The following is a 23,939-nucleotide window of genomic DNA, read 5'->3' as shown; positions in this document are numbered from 1 at the left end:
AAAAGCGCAAGGAAATTTATGCGGCGGATAAGAGGCGGCTGGCTTGACCGCGGCTCACAAATGACGGCTCACTTTACCGCGGTACAGAGAGGTGGGGAACGCTGCAAAGCTTGGCTCTGTGTAGATTCCCTCTACTGCAGGTACAGCTGATACAGACGCGGCAGCGTGGGGAGGAATAAGACACATGATGTTGGAGCAGAGACTGAAGAGAATATGATATCAACAGGATGCTTCAAGGTGTAAACGTACAGATGAGCTCCAAACGCTTCATCCCCCTGCCCTGTTCAGGTTTGAAGTCATCTCAACATTTTGGAGCCTGAATCTGATAGTTGGGATTATAGTGATGACACGGAGGAAAATGTCAAAATAGCAGAAGCAGCGAGCAAAGAGCTGCTCTGAGCGCTTCAACGGCAATAAAACGTTTTCCTTTGATCATCGTCTACATTTTTAATACAAAGTAAATAAATGTGGTTCTTTACATTTTGGGATAGTTGCCTTGTTTCCTCTTTGTTTGAATCGAGATCTGGAATAATGTGGGCCTGAACTGGCACCAACAAATGTGTTCTGCTGTAACCCGCGAGCTGAGCGCTGATGTGTCGACACCTGTCACTGAAGTAAAACGTCACCACGTCCTGTCCTGCGGTTGGAATGGAGGCGGAGTCAACTGGTTCCGCTGACACCTGCCTACCTGTAAAACCCCGGTGCGTGTGCGTGTGTGTGTGTGAGAGAGAGAGAGAGAGAGAGAGAGAGAGAGCGCACGAACAGATTGATGACACCCTCTGGGGGCGGGGCTCCCGTGGTTTCTGTAACTAAAGGAAGTCCCTCCGTGGGCTCACCCAGTACAGTTTCACCGCACCGTTCCCTGCGCAGGCATTCCCGACATTCTCCGCGCTCCCTGCTCTGCACCTGTCGGACAGGTGTGGCGGGTTGACTGAGCCGAGCTGCGGAGACACACAGCGCGCGCGGAGCCGTTCGTGGTCACCTATGGGTGAGTGTCTGCGCAGAGCGTGCCCCTGCCTGCAGTCACTGTGGGAGAGGATCCTCACGGGCAAGAAGGCTCCTCAGCCAGCGGGAGCAGGAGGTGAAGAAGAGGATGGAGGAGGACGGAGAGGGACCTGCAGCGACGGGGAGCAGCCCCAGGCCCCGACGCCGCCCCCGAAGCCCCCGAAGGAGACCGCCTCCGAGGGTAGCTGCATCTACACGGCCATGTGGCCCTTCGAGTCCCGGCACCAGGAGGAGCTGTCCTTCCAGGAGGGAGACCTGTTCAGGGTGGTCAGCCGCAGCGGAGACTGGTGGACGGCGCGGAAGATCGACCGCAACGGGCACGTCGTGGCGCAGGGCATCGTCCCCAACAACTACCTGGCGAGGGCAGAGTCCATCAACGTGCAGCCGTGAGTGCAGCTTCCTCTGACGGCTCCCAGAGAGCAGCTCTGACCTCGGAGCTCCGAGGGCCATCCCGGTGTCCGCGATAGACAGAAGCACGTGAGCGGCATGTCTGTAGTAGAGCAGGTGTTTAGAGGGAGTAGGACATTTCCAGGATCGTTTCAGGGGTAACACACCTGATCCAGCCCCGAGTGTAGACAGCTCAGGTGTCTCATCTGTGAGCCTCTCCTGTCCAACTCAGAGTTTACACTCAAACCCAACAGGAGCAAGGCTTCAGCACAAAGTGCGGCAGTAAAATCATCCATGATTTGATTTAATGCTGCAGGCAGCTGCAGGGGATTTAATGACCTCCACACTGGGGCACCTTTATTTACACAGCATCATATGATTCATCATAAAGTCAGTACAACAGGAAGACACTCAAGCTTCTAAATGTTTACACTGGAAATGTGACGCAGTGCAGCAGAGTGGTATTTCAAGAATGTACAAGTACATTCAGTGTATACTTTGAAAACGTGTCACAGTAATTTCCTATTAATATGTCACTGAACAGGTAAAGGTGTTGACAGGAAAGCTAGAAGATTTCCAGCTTAAAGGCAGAAATTCATTCACATTCAGAATCACGTTTTTTATTATGTTCACGAGGCTGCTGTGCCTCCAGCTGCAGATGCATAAATCAGGATGTGTACACTGAAAAAAGGGGGCTGGCCAGCTCGTGGATTTATGTAAGCATCGTGTATTTAACACAAGTGCCTCATGCTTTAACGTTAAGTGTAACTATATAGTGTAGAAACTACATAATATGCAGAGCTAGATTAAGTTGTTCATATCATGTTTGAGTGAAGTCAATAATATCGCAATATTAAATCCCGCGACACCGGGATTTCAGTCTCGCGCGCTTTGGTTTGAGGAAGACGTCCGCCTCAGTCAAGTCGAGTAGCCGCCTCTACTTTTTTTTGGTTTACCGAAAAAAGGACATTGGGTGGTTGTTACATTACACTCAAAAAAATAATTCATTGGATGAACGTAATTTTATCTTGCCACTTATATTCCATCTAAACAAATCATGTTATATTAATCCATCTTGATTGTGTTGTGTCAACACGATATATGTGTGTAGGTTTAACATAATATTAACATTAACATTCAATTAATTTGACTTTTGTTCAATCAACATGTTTGCACCACGTTAGTCTAATTAAATTTATTTAAATCCGTCTTATCTTGTTTAAACACTTTGGCACATCAAAAGTCAGTCTTGTTACACGAACTAGTAAAATATTTGTTTGTTACACCAATGATAATCTTGTTGAATGAATGAAAGGTAACTTATGTCTGTAGTACATGTTGTATTCATATTACGTAATGTTCAACCAAAAGAAATCAATGGATTTACAGCAACTTCCAATCCACCCATCTTCTTAGCTTTATCTGGGCTGCGGAAGTGATAGGGCAAGAGGGACAGGGTACATCCTGGACAGGTCGCCAGTCAATCATACAGAGACAAACACCATTTGCACTTCAACACCTTTGGGTAATTTAGAATAACCAGTTACCCTTACAACTGCATGACTTTTAACTGTGGAGGAAACCAGAGTACGCAGAGAGAACCCACTGCAAACTTCACCACACTGTGGATTTGAACCCAGGCTCTTCTTGCTCTGAGGCAACAGCACGAACCACCATGGCATTAATGTGTCAATGCAGACTTAACAAAAGTAGGAAAGCTATGCTTGATGATGCTTTATGTTGTTGTCCTTGACAAGTTAAACCATAAGAAGTAGTAACAGCATACACGTGGTGTGGTTGTCTTCCTCTTGTAACCCCACTGATTGTCCTGTGGTTTGACATCTAATGTGATCTTGTGAATTTCGTGAGTCGACCTCCAAAATCAAATTGGGTGGTTGTTACATGCATAAGATCCAAACTTGTAATTTGAACTAAATAATTCCATGTTTCTATGGTGAACGTAATTAAATCATGTAGCATCTGCATGAAATTCAGCAACTTAATTTGTTCTTGTTGAGATGTTGGGGTGGCTGTAGCTCAGGTGGCAGAGCAGGTCAGCCACTAATCAGAAAGTCGGTGGTTCGATCCCAGGCTGCCTCCTGGCTGCATGCCAAATATCCTTGGGCAAGATACTAACCCCATGTTTGCCTACTGGTGGTGGTCAGAGGGCCCAGTGGCGCCAGTGTCCGGCAGCCTCGCCTCTGTCAGTGCGCCCTAGGGTGGCTGTGGCTACAATGTAGCTGCCATCAATTCAATTCAATTTTATTTATATAGCGCCAAATCACAACAAAAGTCGCCTCAAGGCGCTTCATAGATACAGAGAAAAACCCAACAATCATATGACCCCCTATGAGCAAGCACTTTGGCGACAGTGGGAAGGAAAAACTCCCTTTTAACAGGAAGAAACCTCCGGCAGAACCAGGCTCAGGGAGGGGCGGCCATCTGCTGCGACCGGTTGGGGTGAGAGAAGGAAGACAGGATAAAGACATGCTGTGGAAGAGAGACAGAGGTTAATAACAGATATGATTCAATGCAGAGAGGTCTGTTAATACATAGTGAGTGAAGAAGAAAAACCCAATGCATCATGGGAATCCCCCGGCAGCCTACGTCTATTGCAGCATAACTAAGGGAGGATTCAGGGTCACCTGGTCCAGCCCTAACTATATGCTTTAGCAAAAAGGAAAGTTTTAAGCCTAATCTTGAAAGTAGAGATAGTGTCTGTCTCCTGAATCCAAACTGGAAGCTGGTTCCACAGAAGAGGGGCCTGAAAACTGAAGGCTCTGCCTCCCATTCTACTTTTAAATACTCTAGGAACAACAAGTAGGCCTGCAGAGCGAGAGCGAAGTGCTCTAATAGGGTGATATGGTACTACAAGGTCATTAAGATAAGATGGGGCCTGATTATTTAAGACCTTGTATGTGAGGAGCAGGATTTTGAATTCAATTCTGGATTTAACAGGAAGCCAATGAAGGGAAGCCAAAACAGGAGAAATATGCTCTCTCTTTCTAGTCCCTGTCAGGACTCTTGCTGCAGCATTTTGGATTAGCTGAAGGTTTTCAGTGAGTTTTTTGGACATCCTGATAATAATGAATTACAGTAGTCCAGCCTGGAAGTAATAAATGCATGAACTAGTTTTTCAGCGTCACACTGAGACAGGATATTTCTAATTTTAGAGATGTTGCGCAAATGGAAGAAAGCAGTCTTACATATTTGTTTAATATGTGCGTTGAAGGACATGTCCTGGTCAAAAATGACTCCAAGGTTCCTCACCGCGTTACTGGAGGCCAAGGTAATGCCATCCAGAGTAAGAATCTGCTTAGATACCATATTTCTAAGCTTTTCAGGGCCGAGTACAATAACCTCAGTTTTATCTGAATTAAGAAGCAGAAAGTTAGCGGCCATCCAGGTCTTTATGTCTTTAAGACATTCCTGCAGTTTAACTCATTGGTGTGTGTTATCTGGCTTCATGGACAGATAGAGCTGGGTGTCATCTGCATAGCAGTGTAAATGTATGCTATGTCTTCTAATGATGCTGCCTAAGGGAAGCATGTATAATGTAAACAGAATTGGTCCTAGCACTGAACCCTGTGGAACTCCATAATTAACCTCAGTGTGTGAAGAGGACTCTCCATTTACATGCACAAACTGGAGTCTATTAGATAGATATGATACAAACCACTGCAGTGCAGTACCTGTAATACCTACAGCATGTTCTAATCGCTCTAATAGGATATTATGATCAACAGTATCGAACGCTGCACTGAGGTCTAGCAGGACAAGCACAGAGATGAGTCCACTGTCAGAGGCCATAAGAAGATCATTTGTAACCTTCACTAAAGCTGTTTCTGTGCTGTGATGAGCTCTGAAACCTGACTGAAACTCTTCAAATAAGCCTCTGCAGATGATCTGTTAGCTGTTTGACAACTACTCTTTCAAGGATGTTTGATATGAAAGGAAGGTTGGATATTGGCCTATAATTAGCTAAGACTGCTGGGTCTAGAGATGGCTTTTTGAGTAAAGGTTTAACTACAGCCAGCTTGAAGGCCTGTGGTACATAGCTGATTATTAGAGATAGGTTGATCATATTTAAGATCGAAGAATTAATTAATGGCAGGACTTCTTTGAGCAGTTTTGTAGGAATGGGGTCTAAAAGACACGTTGATGGTTTGGAGGAAGTAATTATTGAAGTTAACTCAGAAAGATCAATTGGAGAAAAAGAGTCTAACTTAATATCAATGGTACTAAGAGTAGCTGTAGATAATATTACATCTGTGGGATGATTATTGGTAATTTTTTCTCTAATGATAAAAATGTTATTTGTGAAGAAGTTCATGAAGTCATTACTAGTTAACGTTAAAGGGATGGTTGGCTCAAAAGAGCTCTGACTGTTTGTCAGCCTGGCTACAGAGCTGAAGAGAAACCTGGGGTTGTTCTTATTTTCTTCAATCAGTGATGAATAGTAAGATGTTCTGGCTTTGCGGAGGGCTTTCTTATAAAGCAGCAAACTATTTCTCCAGGCTAAATGATGATCCTCTAAATTTGTGACACGCCATTTCCTCTCCAGATTACGAGTCATCTGCTTTAGGCTACGTGTTTCAGAATTATACCACGGAGTCAGGTACTTCTGATTAGAGACCTTAGTTTTCACAGGAGCTACAGTATCCAGAGTCGTACGTAGTGAGGAGGTGAAATTATTAACAAGATAATCGACCTTTGTTGGAGCCGCGTTCAGATAGCTGCTCTGCTCTATGTTGGTACAGGGCATTGAAGATGATAACAGTGGGTGGATTATATTCTTAAACTTAGTTACAGCGCTTTCAGAAAGACATCTACTTTGATAAAGTCTACTCTTCACCGCTGTGTAATCAATTATTGTAAAAGTAAATGTTATCAGGAAATGATCAGACAGCAGAGGGTTTTCAGGAAACACTGTTAAATGTTCAGTTTCTATGCCATATGTTAAAACAAGATCTAGAGTGTGATTAAAGTGGTGGGTGGGTTCTTTTACATTTTGAGAGAAACCAATTGAGTCTAATAACAGATTAAATGCCATGTTGAGGCTGTCGTTTTTAGCATCTACATGGATGTTAAAATCACCCACAATAATTATTTTATCTGAGCTCAGAACTAAATTAGATATAAAGTCTGAGAAATCAGACAGAAACTCTGTGTAAGGCCCAGGTGGACGATAGATGATAACAAGTAAGACTGGTTTCTGAGTTTCACAGCTGGGGTGGACGAGGCTAAGCATCAGGCTTTCAAATGAATTAAAAGTCTGTCTTGGTCTTTCATTAATTAATAGGCTGGTGTGAAAAATTGCTGCCACACCTCCCCCTCGGCCTGTGCTTCGAGGTTTCTGGTAGTTAGAATGACTCTGGGGTGTTGATTCATTTAAACTAACATAATCATCCTGCTGCAACCAGGTTTCTGTAAGACAGAGTAAATCAATTTGTTGATCAGTTATTAAGTCATGTACTAACAGAGACTTGGAGGAGAGAGACCTAATATTTAATAATCCACATTTCACTGTTTTACTCTTTGGTTCAGATGTGGATACTGTATTGTTCTTTCTTTGTAATTGTTTATGTTTAAGTTGTTTGTTGCTGGTTTTTAGTTTGTTTTTTGTCTGTTTGGGAGCTGACACAGTCTCTATGGAGATGGGTTTTTGGGGGGGTAGCAGGAGGAGAGAAGCTGCAGAGAGGCATGTAAGACTGCAACTCTGCTTCCTGGTCCCAACTCTGGATAGTCATATTTTGGGGGGTTTAATAAATTTGTCCATATTTCTAGAAATGAGAGCTGCTCCATCCAAAGTGGGATGGATGCCGTCTCTCCTAACAAGACCAGGTTTCCTCCAGAAGGTTTGCCAATTATCTATGAAGCCCACATCGTTTCTGGGACACCACTCAGACAGCCAGCAATTTAAGGAGAACATGCGGCTAAACATGTCACTCCTGGTCTGATTGGGGAGGGGACCAGAGAAAACTACAGAGTCCGACATTGTTTTGGCAAAGTTGCACACCGATTCAATATTGATTTTAGTGACCTCCGATTGGCGTAACCGGGTGTCATTACTGCCGACGTGAATTATGATTTTACTGAATTTACGTTTACCCTTAGCCAGCAGTTTTAAATTTCCTTCAATGTCGCCTGCTCTGGCCCCTGGAAGACAATTGACTATGGTTGCCGGTGTCTCTAGCTTCACATGTCTGAGAACAGAATCGCCAATTACCAGAGTTTGACCCCCGGCGGGTGTGTCGCCGAGTGGGGAAAAACGGTTAGACACATGAACGGGTTGGTGGTGTACCTGGGGCTTCTGTTTAGGACTATGCTTCCTCCTCACCGTGACCCAGCCGCCCTCTTTCCCCAGCTGCTTGGGATCTGCCGGGGAACAGCTAGCGGGGCCTACGCTATTTTCGGCTGCACCAGCTACAGGGGCCTGGCTAGCTGCGGGTGAATGAAGGGTGCGAAGCCGAGTCTCCAATTCAGTAATCCTGGCCTCCAGCGCTGCAAATATGCTACATTTGTTACAGATATCATTACTGCTAAAGGAGGCCGAGGAGTAACTAAACATCTGACACAATGAGCAAGAAAGTGCAGGAGGGACAGGTGAAGTAGCCATGGTGCTAATGAGTCGGCTACGAGCTAAGCTAGGCTAGCGAAACAGTACAGAGACAGTGAGTGAATACTTTGGCTATAAATTAGGTAGTGAGTACACAGAAAGTGTGCTTCGGATGAAGCACGTGAAGATTATACTATGAAAGAAGAATATATTTAAAAGTTGTTAATTAAATCGCTAAGCAAATAAGCTACTCAGAAACACCACTGTGTTTGAGCAGGAACAGGAAGTGATACTCTACCACAGAGCGAGCGCTCAGTGTGTGAATGTGTGTGTGAATGGGTGAATGACTGAATGTAGTGTGAAGCGCTTTGGGGTCCTTAGGGACTAGAAAAGCGCTATACAAATGCAGGCCATTTACCATTTACCATACAATCTAGTAAGAGTGGTTCGTTGCTGGACTCATGAAATTCGCAAAATCACATGAGATGTCAAACTGCAGGAAAATCACTGGAGTTATAAGAGGCAGACAACTACACACCCACCACGTGTTTGCTGCTTACTGTGGTTTAACCTGTCAAGGGCAAAAACGTAAAGAAAATTCTGCATCAAGCCTTGAAATCATAGCTTTCCTACTTCTGATGATCCTGTATTGGTGGCATGGTGCTTAGTGCTGCTGTCTCCCAGTAAGAAGGTCCTGGTTCAAACCCACAATCTGGCACAAAGGGTTGTTTGTCTCTATGTGACAGACTGGTGAGCTGTCCGGGGTGTACCCTGCCCTGTAACTATCACTTCAGGGTTATTTCCAGCCCCCCTGCAACCAGGATAAAGACCAGGATGGTAGTTGTTGTAGATCCATTCACTTTTTATGGTAACCAGACTCTAGACTTTGTTGAACATTATGTAATATGAAGACAACGTGTAGTATTTAAGTGACCAACTAGTACTGGGTTAAAAGTTATTGAATAGTGTTGAAATAAAATGACATTGTGGAGGATTAAAATATTCCAAGAGCTCAACTTACTCCATCTAAACATGTTTCAATCGCCTTTTATGAACACAAAATTTATTGAATATGAATAAGTTGTGTTGATTTAACTTGTTTGTTTGTTTGCGTGCAACCAATGTCCACTATTAATAATGGATTGCATTTATATAGCGCTTTTCAAGGCACCCAAAGTGCTTTACAATGCCACTATTCATTCACTCTCACATTCACACACTGGTGGAGGCAGCTACAGTTGTAGCCACAGCTGCCCTGGGGCAGACTGACAGAAGCCAGGCTGCCATATCGCGCCATCGGCCCCTCTGGCCAACACCAGTAGGCAAGTAGGGTAAAGTGTCTTGCCCAGGGACACAACGACCAGGACAGAGAGCCCAGGGATCGAACCGGCGACCTTCCGGTTACAGATGAGATTCCCAACCCCCTGAGCCACTATTGAATCAAGTAAATTCAACATGGCCTTTTTTTCAGTGTAACACCTTTATTATCAGCCAGAGTCCACACTGTCCACCTACCTGCCAGGAACTCGCAGCACTGTAAATGCTTCCTTTAACCTTTATCACACATTTATCCTTTATCGCATTAGTAAAACTGAGGTAAGCAGTGAAGCAGAGCGCTGTAAAAAGACACTTTGGGAGTCAAACGGTTGTTTTCTACTGCAGTGAAGTGTGCATGTGCATCCTGTTTACAGCTCTGCCTAAAAGTGGAAGTTTCTGTAAGTTCTGCTTTCCTGTCACTTCTGTGAAAAGATGCAGGCAGTCAGCATGGGGGGTTAAACAGCAGCCCCGCTAATCAGACGCTTTAGGTCACCGGTGTCCTCGAGGGCCGCAGTCCTGAAACGTTTCCATGTGTCCCTGTTGCAGCACACCTGGATACAATTAGTAGGTCATTAGCCCGACTCTACAGAACCGCATGCTGAGGTGCAGTTCAGCCACTTCATTCATGTTACAGCAGCTCATGACTGACTGAACATGGTGCAATAAAAGTACTTTTTTACAAACACTTATATTTAAATTTACTTGAGTAGGGTTCGGGGTTGCCACCTCGGCATGCAGTCAGGTTCCATAGTCTTGGTAATGACCTACTAATTGTATCCAGGTGTGTTGCAGCAGGGACACATGAGCCGTGTCCCAAAACGTCGGCTGCGTCCTTCGAAGGGCCCGCCTTCGCGGTCTATGTGGGCCGGGTCCTTCGAAGACCGAGAAGGCCGGAAGTGCGAGGCTGTGAAATGGGACGGTCCAGCCTTCAGATCTGCGTCACCGCTGTGTGGGTGGAGTTTAATAAACTCGCCGTCTGCTCCGTGCTGTCTAAAATATAACAGGACACTGGAGGAAACTCTCGACCGTCTCACTCTTCTGTTTAATCAGTTTTCTGTTTGACGTGTATTCAGCTGTGTGAAAATCCCGGAGGAACCCACCCGATGGATTATTAACGTTTTATTTTATCTAATAATCTAATAACTTTGATCTCAGCCAAACCGATTTACTCCGGAACAAATAAAACACTGAAAAAAGGCAAACAATTACATTTTTAATTTCTCCGAGTGACGTATATCATGTTTAACCTGAGTAGCGAAAGACAGCGGGGGTCTGAAAACGATGAAGCCGGGAGTCCGCTGCTCTCGCCGGCTGGAGTGACCATTGAACCCCCCGGCTCGCTATCGAGCGGGTGGGTAACAGACGTCTCCAAAGACGTCGGCGCACACTTTTGCCAATATGCGATGTCTTGATAAACCGAGCAGATATTTGATGTTTACACAGCTACTTTCTCCCCTTAATATATGTTAAAAGTTTATTTTGCGGCCAGAAAGATTAATGAGAATAATTTTAAAACTTAGTAGCGCCGCCATTGTTGGAAACTGGAATTTGGGTGAGGTGTGAGGACACACCTGACCCATCCTTCAAATTCAGGGAAAAGGAGGACGCATTTGAAATAGTCGACAACTTGGGACAGCCTTCGTCGCCTGGCTGTGACGTAATCGGCCTTCAAATGCGGCCTCCGGAGGATGCAGCCGACGTGTTGGGACAGCTTTGGAAAAGCTTCAGGACAGCGGCCCTCGAGGACTGGATTTTGACAGCTCTGCTTTAGATGAAAAAATGAACAGTTCACATTATGAAGGTTAAATGTTATTAATGCTCAGCTTTTTAACATTTGATATGAATATTTGGATGCTGTTTATCATGTTTTTGACCTTTTAAAAAACACAAAAACTGAAGCTTCAAAGGCTGCAGTTTCTGTAACGTCCAGCAGGGGCTCCAGCGAGTCTCTCATGTTAACACTTTGCAGCAGAAACAAACATGTTTGCAGCCTGATGCACAAACTTGTTGGTCCCTGGAGATATTTTGTTCTTCGAGTTTGCATTAATGAGGCGTGGCCTCATTGACTGACAGGTGGAGGTGACACAGGCGGCTGTAGCTGTAGCTGTTAGCTGTCTGCTAGGCTTTTAGTCGGACCTCTGAGTTATTAATGACATCATGTGACCAGTATTATGGCTGCTGTGAGGTTACAGTACTAACAGCACATCCAAGAAGGCGGAGCTCCAAGTTTGCAGAGTGAAATTCTAGTATTTTGATTGGATGTTATGGATCAGCAGGTGTCCGAGTGATGCTCCCATAGAGTCTGTGCTGCCGCAGATAGCATCAGCTGATAACCTAGCGCTCCACCCACTCATCCAAACGTGTTCACCTTTGGAAATGGACTGAGACTTCAAAATGTGAACGTATAAACAAGTTACATCCATCTTCTATTTACAGTGTGATAAAACCCCAGCGAGCTGCTCGTCTTTATAACGTCGCACTTTGTGCTGCTCGTTTATTTTTGTGGTTGCGGCAGCTTTATTGATCCTGACTGAGCCGTACGCTGTGAGCACCATGAGAAATGTCACAGCTTTACATCACACCAGCCCGTGTTTGTGTTTCAGCTGTGATGCAAACTGGGACGCACACACCGACGGTCAGCTCACCACTTCTCGTTTTGCCGTTCTCACTCACAGTTTATTGCTTCAGCAGAATGGGAAGTGTGCAAAGTGTGGCTATTCCCGTATGTCACCAGCTGCTCCGTTTAATTATAGAGCTTCTCTGCTCTCCCAATAAACCCTCAGTACTGACTTTACCATCACTATATCCTGCAAGGGCACAAAGCAAAGATGTGCGACCTTCAAAACCTGAAACTGTCACACGGCTCTCAGATTAAATAATGTTTCACAGCCAAAGCTTAGAGCCGTGAGGTCAAACAGCATGCAGTCCAAACCAGAGTGTGAAAGGAACACAACATGTGGACATGAATAGATAATTTTGTTTAAAGCATGAACGGCATGTGTACAAATTTAGGTTATCATTCCTCGGCAAAGCCTTCCAGCTCGCAGCTGAGCAGCATATTTTCACTCATGTGGTTTATTTGGTTTTTCCTAGCAGAGCTGCAGCCAAACATCAGTTTCATTATTGATTCATGTCCTGGTTATTTTAATCAGACTCAGAACAAATCAAATAAAAAATGTCTCGCTTGAATCTCGGAAAGTTTCGGTCCAAACCTAAAGGCCGATTCTCACCTCAGAAAGTACTGTTCGCTTTTCTGGCTGACTGAACAGAAAGCAGAGGCCATTCAAACTGGATTAGCTTGGGCTCAGATCCATTAAAGGTTCCAGTAAATGATCGTGGTGAACTCTTTCCCAACACTGAGAAACTGGAAGAAGCTAAATTGAATGCAGCCAGTGGCAAAATGTTTAGAAATCAAATCCTAGCTGATATCAAACACTGTTCAATGTGAGGGCCCGTCAGTGGCCCAGGCAGCTGTTACACGATCAGCAATCATCCTTCTGCTGGAGTGTCTGTGCAGCTCAAACGCAGGCTCTGTCACATGACCCTGCTGTATGCCATGTATGTTGTCCGGCAGCTCAGGGAGCAGTGTGTACACCGTATACCTGTGGGTCGGTAAAGCTCACCTGGACATGATAGAATAGAATAATCCTTTAATTGTCCCACAAGTGGAAATTTGGTTGCAAAAAAACACATACAAACAGGACAGGACACCGGTATTTACCAAAGCAGAGTACTGCACAGTTATTAAGATTAAATTACAGATAAGTGGCAAACCCAGGTTGTAGTGTGCAAACAGAGCAGGATACTGAACGATGTTTAAATAGTTAAGAATATCTAGAATCATTAGAAGAGTGCAGATTGTGTGATTGTACCTGTGCATTAAAAAGTAGACATGTAACTTCCAAAAAGTTGGCGTATATAAACTGAGAAAAGTAATGTGCAAGTTGTAACAGTAGAAGTTGTTTGGTTGGTGGAAATTGCAGCGCTGACGTAAACATCTGTGTTTGCTGGGAGCAGTTTTGATTGACGATGCTATCGAGCTCAAAGTTACAGTTAGCTGTTACTGTAGAAAGTTAATGTCAGTTACTCGCCTTAGCTCGCTGCCATCACAGCATTTACTGATGGGGAAAAATCAGCACGCACACTCATCTCTGTGCTTGGCATGTTAGACCGGGGCAGCGTTCGATAAGTGGAGAGTCCTCTTCACACACTGAGGTTAATTATGGAGTTCCACAGGGTTCAGTGCTAGGACCGGTTCGGTTTACTAGGGCTGCCACGATTAGTCGACTATCAAAATTTAATTTAATAGTCGACGCGTCGTTTGAAGCTTTGTAAGATCCTGAAAGACGCAGGAATAAGCAGTAAGATTTAAGAGTGTAAGACAGAAGATTGCAGCACTGCATGTACAAGGACCAGCTGCCATTAAACACTGAAGAAGAAGGAGCTGTCTCCAGTATCGTCCGGTCTCAGACGAGCGCGGTCGTTTTATTTTGTAAAGCTGTTTACTTTAAGAACACGGGGTGCTGTTGGAGGAGGTGCTCAGTCTCTACAATCCAGCTCATAGCGATGCCTCTTTAAGACCACCGAACTCTACGTTACAACCCAAACATAGTTTTACTCAAACTCTGTTTTCCTGAATCTTTCGAATAATAAGAAGGTAATAATAAACACCAGGGTCCGGTCCAAACAGTAAACTGACACACCTCATCTCAAGTGTTTACATCCTGCAGGAGTTTAAAATGTATTGTTGTGTAAATTTTTAACTCAGTCAAGTGAGAAACTAAGGCCACCTCTCCACGCCCACAGCATGAAGCAGAGGTTTCTGCAGTGTGCAGGTCTGAAACATTCAGATGTGTTAACACAACAGTCCTCACAGGAGTAGGTTAAAGGGCATGACAACACAGTTGGAAACAAACTGAATGACTGTAGCTGTTTGAAAGTGCTGCAGGAGCACGGCTTAGGTTTGTAAAGCTGCATCTGTACAAAGGAGGAACCCAAACACCTCCTCGGCGGACCGTGGACTCCTCTGTATGCCACTGTGTGCTGGAGTCAGTGTGAGGCCGTCTGTCCCACAGCCTGGACCAAACTGGCTCATCAGCAGGACAACGATCCAAGCGCAGCAGCAAATCTCCAACTGAACGGCTGCGACGGTCCGAAGTGCAGAGCTCAGAGAGCTGTGCATGAACGAATGCTGCAGACCTCAATGAGCTGAAACAGGAGTGTCTTTGTCTGCACTCTTTATTACCACAGACTCAAATCTGCAACCGTAAAAATGAAAAGATGCAAATGATGCAAACAAAGCCGTCGGAAACTGTTGTCACTGTGGTTGGACGTGGACGGTAGTTCTGACTGTTTACTTCTGTTCATTGTTATGGTCGCAGATTTGAACCTGTGACGACAGACTGCAGAGGAATCATGCATCCTCTCCTCTTTAAAGACATGTTTTAATTGACTGAGCTTTCAGCCTCAGGTCACTGCCGCAGGTTTAATGAGAGCCCAATGTTAGCTAGCATCTGTCCGTGCTGTACAACATCAGGCGGAAGGTTTGAACCTGCACAGCGAGCTCCTGATAATTATCTTTCTGTCTCGATCCAGATGGTTTTATGGGAAGCTGAGCCGCTTCGAGGCCCAAAATCACCTGATGGCCCCAGGAAACGAAGAGGGAGCCTTCCTCGTCCGGCAGAGCGAGAAAGACGACATCGGATACGTCCTGTCAGGTAAGTGGACAGGGAGGGCCTTTACAAGCACGAGGAGGGGCTACAGAAAACCCCAACAGAGGCTCTAACGAATCCTCCTCATGTCAGCACTGAGATGATGCAGTGAACATGTGCTCCAAAGGTGGATACTGTCGACAGGTAACAGGTTGAATCAGCCAATAAAAACCAGGCCTAGCAGAGACAGCGTTAAACGGGCTGTGATTTTGACACTTTTTCACCTGAGCCAGGTGAGTCTCTGGGTTCATCAGGGAGCTGATTGGTTAATCGTTTCTGCAGCCGGCGCTGCAGTGTTCATTATAACTGAGATTATCACTGAGAGCTGTGCTTTTTCCACTGATGTTTAGCTTCTGTTTTCTGAGGTCATGACAGCAGAAATAAAAAATAACCGTAGCAATAAAAATGAGGTCTCGTGTCCTGTTGAGACTCGTCTCTGACTCCGTCCGTCTTCCTGTAGTGCGATCCGGCAGCCGCGTGAAGCACTTCAAGATCCACCAAGGAGATGATGGTTTCCACATCGAGCCCAAGCATCATTTCAGCTCGCTGATCGACGTGGTCGACTTTTACTGCGCCAACAGCCTCAACACCACCGGCCAGCTGGGCAAGCCCTGCAAGAAGGTGAGTCTTCATACCGCCATCATTTATTCGCTCCTCTTGTGTCTGTGACGGGGCCGCTGGCCGGGAGCAGCCTTTAGTTTTGCATGGATGTGAATGTCTGAGGTGCACGCTTCTGTTTCCTCCATCAGAAAAGGCCAGAAACCCAGGATTTGAACCACTTCACGGTGGACGAGTGGGAGCTCCCGAAGGAGGAGTTCACGCTGGAGGAGGAGCTGGGCAGCGGCTTCTTTGCTGATGTTTACCGCGGCCGCTGGAAAAACCACATCAGCGTCGCCATCAAGATCCTGAAAAGCGGTATTTTATTTTCTGCTGCTCACAAACACAAGTCTGCTCAAACGCTTTCAAGCCGTCATTAGCCCCGCCCCCCGCCTTTCATTCAGTGCTGTAACATGACTGAAAACATTAAACACGGCTGTGGAAACACTGAGGACAGCACGCTGACCCTCATGCAGACAGCACATTACAAACGAAACACACGGTGAAGAATTTTATTTCTGTCATGAGGAAGTGAGAGTTTTCCTTCCTCCGGAAACAGCAGCACCTCCGGCCAATAAGACATCATAAGGATGGAGAGAAACTCAAAGACAAATGTGAACACATGCTGAACGATGCCTCTGATGCTTTCACAGACACACAAGTTGGTTTTGTTTTTTGTCCATCCAACAACCCAAAACCCACAGAAAATTACACTCAGGTGGACATAAAAGACAAAAAAGTCATCAAATAGTCTGCGGCTCCAGAAATGCGTCTTCTTCCAGCTGTAGATCCCTCCCTCGATGTGATTGGACCACAGGCCCGGTCTCGTTCCTGGGCATCGGATAAATGTGCGTCACGCCGCAGTCGGAGCCTCTGAACCTGCAGGGTTACCGTAGTGCCCGCATCTCACCTGCAAGGCCAAGAGTAACAATGTAGTGTGGCCAAAATAGGAAGAAAGTGGGAAAGGGCCCCAGCGTGGAAACTCACCCGGCGTGTGAATAATGGCGGCGTACAGGCTGAAAGAGACGGAATTACAGGCTGCCGCAATAAAAAAGCGTCACCTGACTTTAAACGTGATCCGAAGGTCAGCCTGATCAGCTCAACGCGGGGCGCAAGGACACCCGACGCAGGTTTACACGTGAGGGCATGAGCGCGGGAGCATGAGCGCGGGAGCATGAGCGCGGGAGCATGAGCGCGGGAGCAGGAGCGCGGGAGCAGGAGCGCGGGAGCATGAGCGCGGGAGCAGGAGCGCGGGAGCAGGAGCGCGGGAGCGGGAGCAGGAGCAGGCTCCCGCTTGAGTTATAAAGTGTGAAACGTCTGGCATAAGTGACTCCGGGCAGGTTTTGAGCTGCAGGTGAACTTCTCAGCACGTTAGAAATGTTCTTGTTCTGGAACCTGCAGCTGATGTTTCAGGTTAAAACACTGAAACAAAGATGATAGAAATATGCAAAGTTATGGTGACATTAGACGCTTGAGTCTTGTCATGCATCCGTTTCTAAACCAGCTCCGTGCCGTGAAGCAGGGGCTGCAGGAGATGAGGACGGGCCGGCCTGTGATTGGTCAGCTGACAGTGAGAGGCACTTCAGGGCGACATCGACGAGCCACTCGAGCTCTTTCCGAGGATCGGTTCAAACAGCATCACAAAGAAAGAGGCGCTCGTACACTCCGCAGGTTTGCATATGCAAGCGATGCTGCGGGAGACCAGCGCCACGTTTCTAAAGCAGAGCTCGTGTTTGGTGTTTGGTCTCCATGATAAGCTGGGCAAACTATCCAATAGTACTTTCCATGGAAACAACCGGCTGTTTCCCGCTGTTGTCTGCTTTGCATACGGTACATTTAAATGTTTGAGCCCTACAGCAACGATACAGTAAGGGTCAGGCTCTCAGGACTTTAATTTGAGATGCTGCTCAGTGAGGCTTTCAAATCTCAGCTTCAAAATCAGGAAAGAGAAATCTTCCTGAAACATCCGGCTCAGGCGGAGCCGAGCATTTCTCAGAGAGGGGTCTCCGAAATCTCAGCGCGCCTCCCTCTAAATGTCTTCGTATACCCCAGTCATTAACTGGTCCTTCAGTAACACGCTGAATGATCCACCAGCGTCGTGCTGATCATCTTTTTAATACAGTCTTTGTTATTATCCAACAACAATCTAGACAAGAGGCACATTTCTCTTTATAATTACAGTGTCATGTTTTCCACCTTTGAGTACAGTTGTTGTGCCTTTCAGGTCATTTCTCTCACCCGTCTTCCTCTTTTCTCGTCTGTCTGTTTTCGCCTTTTTATTTCTGTCCTGCTCTCAGACTCGGAGCTGAACCACAAAGAGTTTCACGGGGAAGTTCAGATCCTAAAGCGCCTGCGCCACCGTCACCTCATCTCGCTGTTCGCCGTGTGCACGGCGACCATGCCGTACTACATCATCACCGAGCTGATGGAGAAGGGCAGCCTGCTCAAGTTCCTCAGAAGTAAACCTCAGCTTTGTTTCCAGTGAAAGATCAGAGTTCAGTGTGCTGTGTAACGTTGGACAGCGAGGGCTTTGATTATGGTTACAGCCTCAGCATCGAGCTCAGCGGGCGGTCAGCAGGGGGCGCTCTCTGTCTGTTCTCAGGGAAACAAACAGCTGTCAAACTGCCAGCTGCTGCAAAGCCTCGGAAACGTGCCAGATAGTTACACACGTATATTTATATTCAGCAAAGTCACAAACGTATGAGAGGGAGATATTTCAGAGATGGATTTTATATCTCAGATATAGATTTCACATATCTGAGATCAATTTTATATTCCTGAGACATCATGTTTGTGATCTGGTCCCAGTTTCTGGGTTACAGCTCCTGACCCTCCTCTTACCGCTGGAACCATCTGTCCATCTTCCACATCTGTCCCAGCGGCGGTCACCGTGTCTGGTTGGTCGTCCAGCAGCTGTGTGTCACGAAGTCCCCCAGAACCTTAGCCTTGTTATCCTCCACCACCTTTGGTGATATCTCCCACCTAGATTTTTTTTTTAATGCTGTCGGCGTTAATCTCATTAAAATCTCCTTAACGCTGTAACTGCATTTTTATATCTATTTTTTTATTTCTTCTGTTTAGAATGAAACTTAGTGCAACTCTTTTCTGCTTACATTTCATTATGATCATAACAGCTAGTTTCCCCACACGCAGACAGCGATATTAAATCATTATCTGTCAGGAAATCGCAGCTGAGCATCAACATACAAACACATGATCAATTTTCACTTAAATCTGAGAAACGATTTCCAACCTGTGAAATCCGACCCTCAGGGGAGCTCGTGAATGCAGCACCGAGCTCCTGTAACAGCTGCTGAGTGGATGAAATCTGGAGCAGGTACTGATGGTGGTTTGGAGTTTCTGGTGTTCAGTGGAGCAGCTCCATCTGCTGATCCAGAGACGTTCAGGTGGAGAATTAGAACCATCGAGTTCCAGAACCCGTGGTCGGGCTTCTGGAACTCGATGGACCTCCATGACTGGGTGGAGAGGCGCTTCTGTTCAACAGGTGGGCTTGACGAGTGGGAGACAGTCAGACTGTGTGTGGGGAGGGAAGGGGCCACTGTCCACTGAATCAGCAGCAGGAGATGGGTGTTCGATAAACTCAGACCTTTTACTTACCGGCGCACTCACTTCATCTGCATCGTTCTCTCACTCAGGTCCAGAGGGCCAAATACAAGACGTCGCATCCCTCGTTGACATGGGAGGCCAGGTGGCTGATGGGATGTCATATCTGGAGGAGATGAACAGCATCCACAGAGATCTGGCGGCTCGAAACGTCCTGGTGGGACATGACTACATCTGCAAGGTGGCCGACTTCGGCCTGGCCAGAGTCATCAAGGTAAGCGGAGGAGGAGCTGTCGATCTCTAAGTGGAGCACGGCTCAGCTCTGACAGCAGAGTCTTGTTTTTCCCTTCAGGAGCCGTTTTACATCTCAGAAGACAAAAAGATTCCCTACAAGTGGAGCGCTCCCGAGGCCATCAGCCACGGGAAGTTCTCCATCAAGTCCGACGTCTGGTCTTTTGGCATTCTGCTCTACGAGATCATCACCCGTGGAGGAGTTCCTTACCCAGGTTAGTCCACGAGAGAGATTCATTCAATTACTGATGTCTTGATCGTCACGTGTGTGTCTTTAGCTTTATCACAATAATCGTGATTATCCCAAAAGCTTGACTCTGCTCATCTGGATGCAGCGAACACGTCAGACTAACTTCTGCTAACTTGAGTAACCTTTAAATCCTCTCAGGGACGCCTGCACGTTAAACTTTACTGTAACAGCTGAGCGAGCGCCGCGGCTGCATCGCTGTGTTTCAGGAGCTGAAGGAGCGCTTGGTGAAAAACGGTGGCCTCCCCCCAACCTCGCAGCTCGTGCAGTATTTATTAACACGTGCAGCCCTCTAGCTGCACACTCTGCTCATGTCACAGTCCACGTGTGCTTGAATGCGATTGGCCGGTTTGCACAAGGAAAAGAGATAAGTGAGTTCCTTAAACGTGCATAAATGTGGACTTTATGAATCTCTGCAGTAACCAGAATAAATAACCAGAGCGAGCCAGCTGACCACTCCCACTATCTGACTTTCATACTGTCTACGTATTCAGAATTACAGCCTTCACATACATATGAGGCACTTACAGCTTTTCCAAAGCTACATAAATCCAGCAGATCTCCACATGAAAAACATTTAAGCTGTGATTAAAAACTGCTCTCAGGTCAGTTTCAGTCCCACTGCAGGACTCCCGTCAGTCTGAGGACTGAGCCCAGTTCTGATGATCTATCAGACACAGAGGAGCACAGAGAAGTGCTGGTATCCTGAAGTTTGATCTGAAAACTTCACCAAACGGTGCATTCTGGGTAAACCCGTTTTTATGCGGGATCAGAGTCCAGGTGCACTTCTTTGTGAGGTTTGTCTGATTTCGTGTTGGCGTGTCACTGTGTGATGGAGATGCACTGCACACTAAGGTGAGGGTTTACAGAGCTGCTGCCCGACACAGCTCAGCTGCTCTGCAGATATTTGAGCTAACACAAAGCACTCTTCATCACTTGTCCTCCTCTCCTCCCTCAGCTTACAGTAACCAGGAAGTGTACCAGCAGGTAACCCTGGGATACAGGATGCCCAAACCGCCCAACTGCCCAGACTTTCTCTATGAAATCATGAAGCGGTGCTGGAGCACCGAGCCGGCCGACCGGCCCGACTTCAGGGTACTGAGGGTCAAACTGGAGTGCAGCTCGTATGAGTTAGAGACGGCACAACCCTGAACTGCTGCAGTACAGATGGAGCGCCACAGGGGGGCAGCAGAGAGGCAGCAGAGAGGCAGACACAGAGCAGCGACCACCACCACCACCACCACCACCACCATCACCATCACCTTCACCACCATCTTCACCAACATTATCAACACCACCAACATCATCACCATCTTCACCACCACCATCATCACCAACGTTATCACCAACACCATCATCACCAACATCACCACCACCAACACCATCACCACCACCATCATCACCACCACCACCAACACCATCACCACCACCATCATCACCACCAACATCATCACCACCACCACCATCACCACCACCACCTCCACGTCATGATATCGTGTCATTTCATGATGTTGTTGAAATGGAGCTAAACCCTTGAGGACTGCAGAGGGTTCTTTATGAGCAGCTGTATCACTGATTAATGAGCATGTTAGTTTGTCATGTGAGCATCTTTGGGTTTAAATGAGTCATTTTCATCATATTCTCGTATGTTTTTCTACCAACGGTAAATAAATTCTGAGCTTTGTCTTTAAAATCAGTCCGCTCACTGTGCTTGGTCATTGCCAGTTCGCGCTAGTAATCCAGGCTGCAGGTGCCTGACTAACCATCAGGTTATTTCAGGCTCCGGTTCACTAAACCCGGCCCGCAGAACTCCAGACAGACTTGCGGCACTGGCAGGTGTTGTGTGTCAGTTTATGTTCCTGGACAGGTGTTTTCCTCCTGGTTTTCCATCAGACTGATCTCAGACCTACCTCAGGTCCATGCTACCAGTGAAGATTTCCCACTTTTGAAGGGAATCTGGGGGTGTGGAGGGGCTGGTGGTGGCTCTTTGCCAGTAATGGGAGTGATAATGTTTGGAGTCAAACATGGGAAAGTCTCTTTTTATTCAGATTTATAATTATTGTAATTTAGGGTAGGCCAGCATGTCCATAGTGTCGTAGTAAGCACCCAGAGATCCCCGGTTTGTGCCGGTGGTCCCTGACAGGGTCACAGCCTGGCGTGGCTCAACGAGCAGCTGGAGGAAGCGTTGTTTATGAGTCGTTACCATAAACATGAACAGGCCTGTTTGTGCTATGAGGCTGGGCTGAAACCATAAACCAGGCTTGTTGCAGGCGAGGTTCTGAGCACGGGCCTGTCTCGCTCCACCTACCAGGACTCACCTGTGGCTGAGGTGAGGCCGTCAGACCTGCTCGAATGAACAGCTGATGAATCTTTAGAGCGTCTCTGCGTTCTTGTCTTTAGAGACACTGGAATCCTTTCAGTCCCTTCTCATTGATGCCCCGCCCCCTAACTGGGACCTCCCTGCAGCTCTGATAGGTCCCAGCCTTGCAGTTGAGGTTTGCTGATGTTGTAACCGCCATGAACAGTCTGCTCGCTTCAGAGTCCTCAAAGATGATTGGCCAATGCAGGTTTCCACAAAGTGATGTAACATGTGAAATATGATATTTTCCTGTTAATGCTGACAAACTGCTACAAATACACTCTGCATATCATGTCCTCTCATCAACCAGCGTCATGAAGCATCTGTGGGTCCAAGCGCTCCTTCAGTTCCTAGATCGCAGGGCGGTCGGTGCTGCCCTCTGTGGTCTTAATGCGGTGCACGTGAGCTGAGAAGCAAATGCAAAAATCATCAACCGGTGAGAGCACGGTGACTTCCTGTGATCGGGTTTATTACACCGACTACGAGCACAGGCGTTTTACAACATGTCAGCTTTTATATGGCATACTCAGCCTCACACGTGCAGGTTATTGCATTCAGATTTTCAGTAAACTTGACCTCTGACCTTCATCACTTCTCCTCTCCTCCCTCAGCTTACAGTAACCAGGACGTGTACCAGCAGGTAACCGTGGGATACAGGATGCCCCAACCGCCCAACTGCCCAGACTTTCTCTATGACATCATGCTCCAGTGCTGGAGCGCCGAGCCGGCCGACCGACCCGACTTCAAGTCCCTGAAGGCCCAGCTGGGCCGAGAGGAGCTGGAGTGACACACACACACACACACACACACACACACACACACACACACACACACACACACACGGACTCTTTGAAGCTCGTCTTCTTGCAAAACTTCATCTGGTCATCCCTGAGAGCACAGAGAAGTTTAGGTAACAGCTCCCATCATAAGCTAACGAGTTTAGTGAGCCAATCATCTGCAGATTACTGCAGGACGAAAGACGGGTTCACAAACTGTTTTATCTGTTTTGTCCTCCATGGCTGAAGCTGGAGGACGGCCGAGACACTGAGCCGTCAGTGTTTTTAATCACATTAATCATGTTTCACGAGCTTTCCTCAGAGCAGATGAAACCACACGCCTCACGTGATGCTTTAGAAGCAGTGTTGGGGAGTAACGGAATACATGTACCGCCGTTACGTATTTAGAATACAAAATACGAGTAACTGTATTCCGTTACAGTTACCGTTTAAAAAGGTGGTATTCAGAATACAGTTACTTTGTTGAAATAAATGGATTACACTGCGGTACTTTCCTGTTTCATATTGTGGCGGGTCAGGACTGTTTGGGTTTTGTTTGACAGCTACGTTCTGTTGTTCCAGGCGGCAGCGTTACGGTTGCCATAGTTACAGGGCGACGCTCTCTCTCTCTCTCTGCGACTGTGTGTTTCCTGGGTGAGAGAGCGCCTTTTCGTTGTTGTTGTTGTTGTGCTAAGCTAACAGGCAGAATGCTACAAGCATAGCTCTAAAGAATGTAGCATCATGGGCAGTGTAGTCCGTGTTGCAGGGAGAATGGACTGCCATACACGTTATGTGTCTGTGAGTGCGAGGAGGGAGAAAAAGGGGAGTGGAAAGGTACGAGTTGTCATCGAGGAAAAACGGGAGCTGGAAGCATGTAAATATAATAATAACCACTGCAGCCAAGAAGAGTGCCTGACGAGCCCAGTTGTAAGTAAGCTATTAAGACTCGACTGTACGCCGTGTTCGTGTTTTCCTCCGAAAACAATAAGTTCCGTTGGAGCAGCCTTTCAACGCCTCTCTCTGTCTGTCTGTCGCAAGAAAAGTTGACCCACACAACAAAGTAGAGCTATTTTTCGGCTACCAGCCGACAGGGACCCCGCCGTATTATGCTGGGCTTACACTGTGC

General features: G+C 46.7%; 1 protein-coding gene across 2 annotated transcripts; it reads left to right on the top strand.

Annotated features, from left to right (window-relative positions):
* The first annotated feature begins 702 nt into the window (after positions 1 to 702).
* Positions 703 to 23,222, top strand: LOC113013798 (protein-tyrosine kinase 6-like). 2 transcript variants are annotated; one of them, XM_026154957.1, is made up of 8 exons: positions 703 to 1,391; positions 14,864 to 14,985; positions 15,440 to 15,600; positions 15,729 to 15,894; positions 17,874 to 18,035; positions 19,233 to 19,414; positions 19,493 to 19,646; positions 22,649 to 23,222. In XM_026154957.1, exons 1-8 carry the CDS (start codon positions 985 to 987, stop codon positions 22,822 to 22,824), a joined length of 1,530 nt encoding a protein of 509 aa, XP_026010742.1. In that variant the 5' UTR covers positions 703 to 984; the 3' UTR covers positions 22,825 to 23,222. The 2 variants fall into 2 exon arrangements, with proteins under 2 accessions (XP_026010742.1, XP_026010741.1); XM_026154956.1 differs by lacking the exon at positions 22,649 to 23,222 and adding an exon at positions 20,637 to 20,896 and having other exon boundaries at positions 706 to 1,391.
* Positions 23,223 to 23,939: the final 717 nt, after the last annotated feature.

Source organism: Astatotilapia calliptera, chromosome 20 (assembly GCF_900246225.1).
Source record: "Astatotilapia calliptera chromosome 20, fAstCal1.2, whole genome shotgun sequence".
NCBI lineage: Eukaryota > Metazoa > Chordata > Actinopteri > Cichliformes > Cichlidae > Astatotilapia > Astatotilapia calliptera.
The sequence above is the reverse complement of the archived record's forward strand: the minus strand, read 5'-3'. Positions and strand labels throughout refer to the sequence as shown.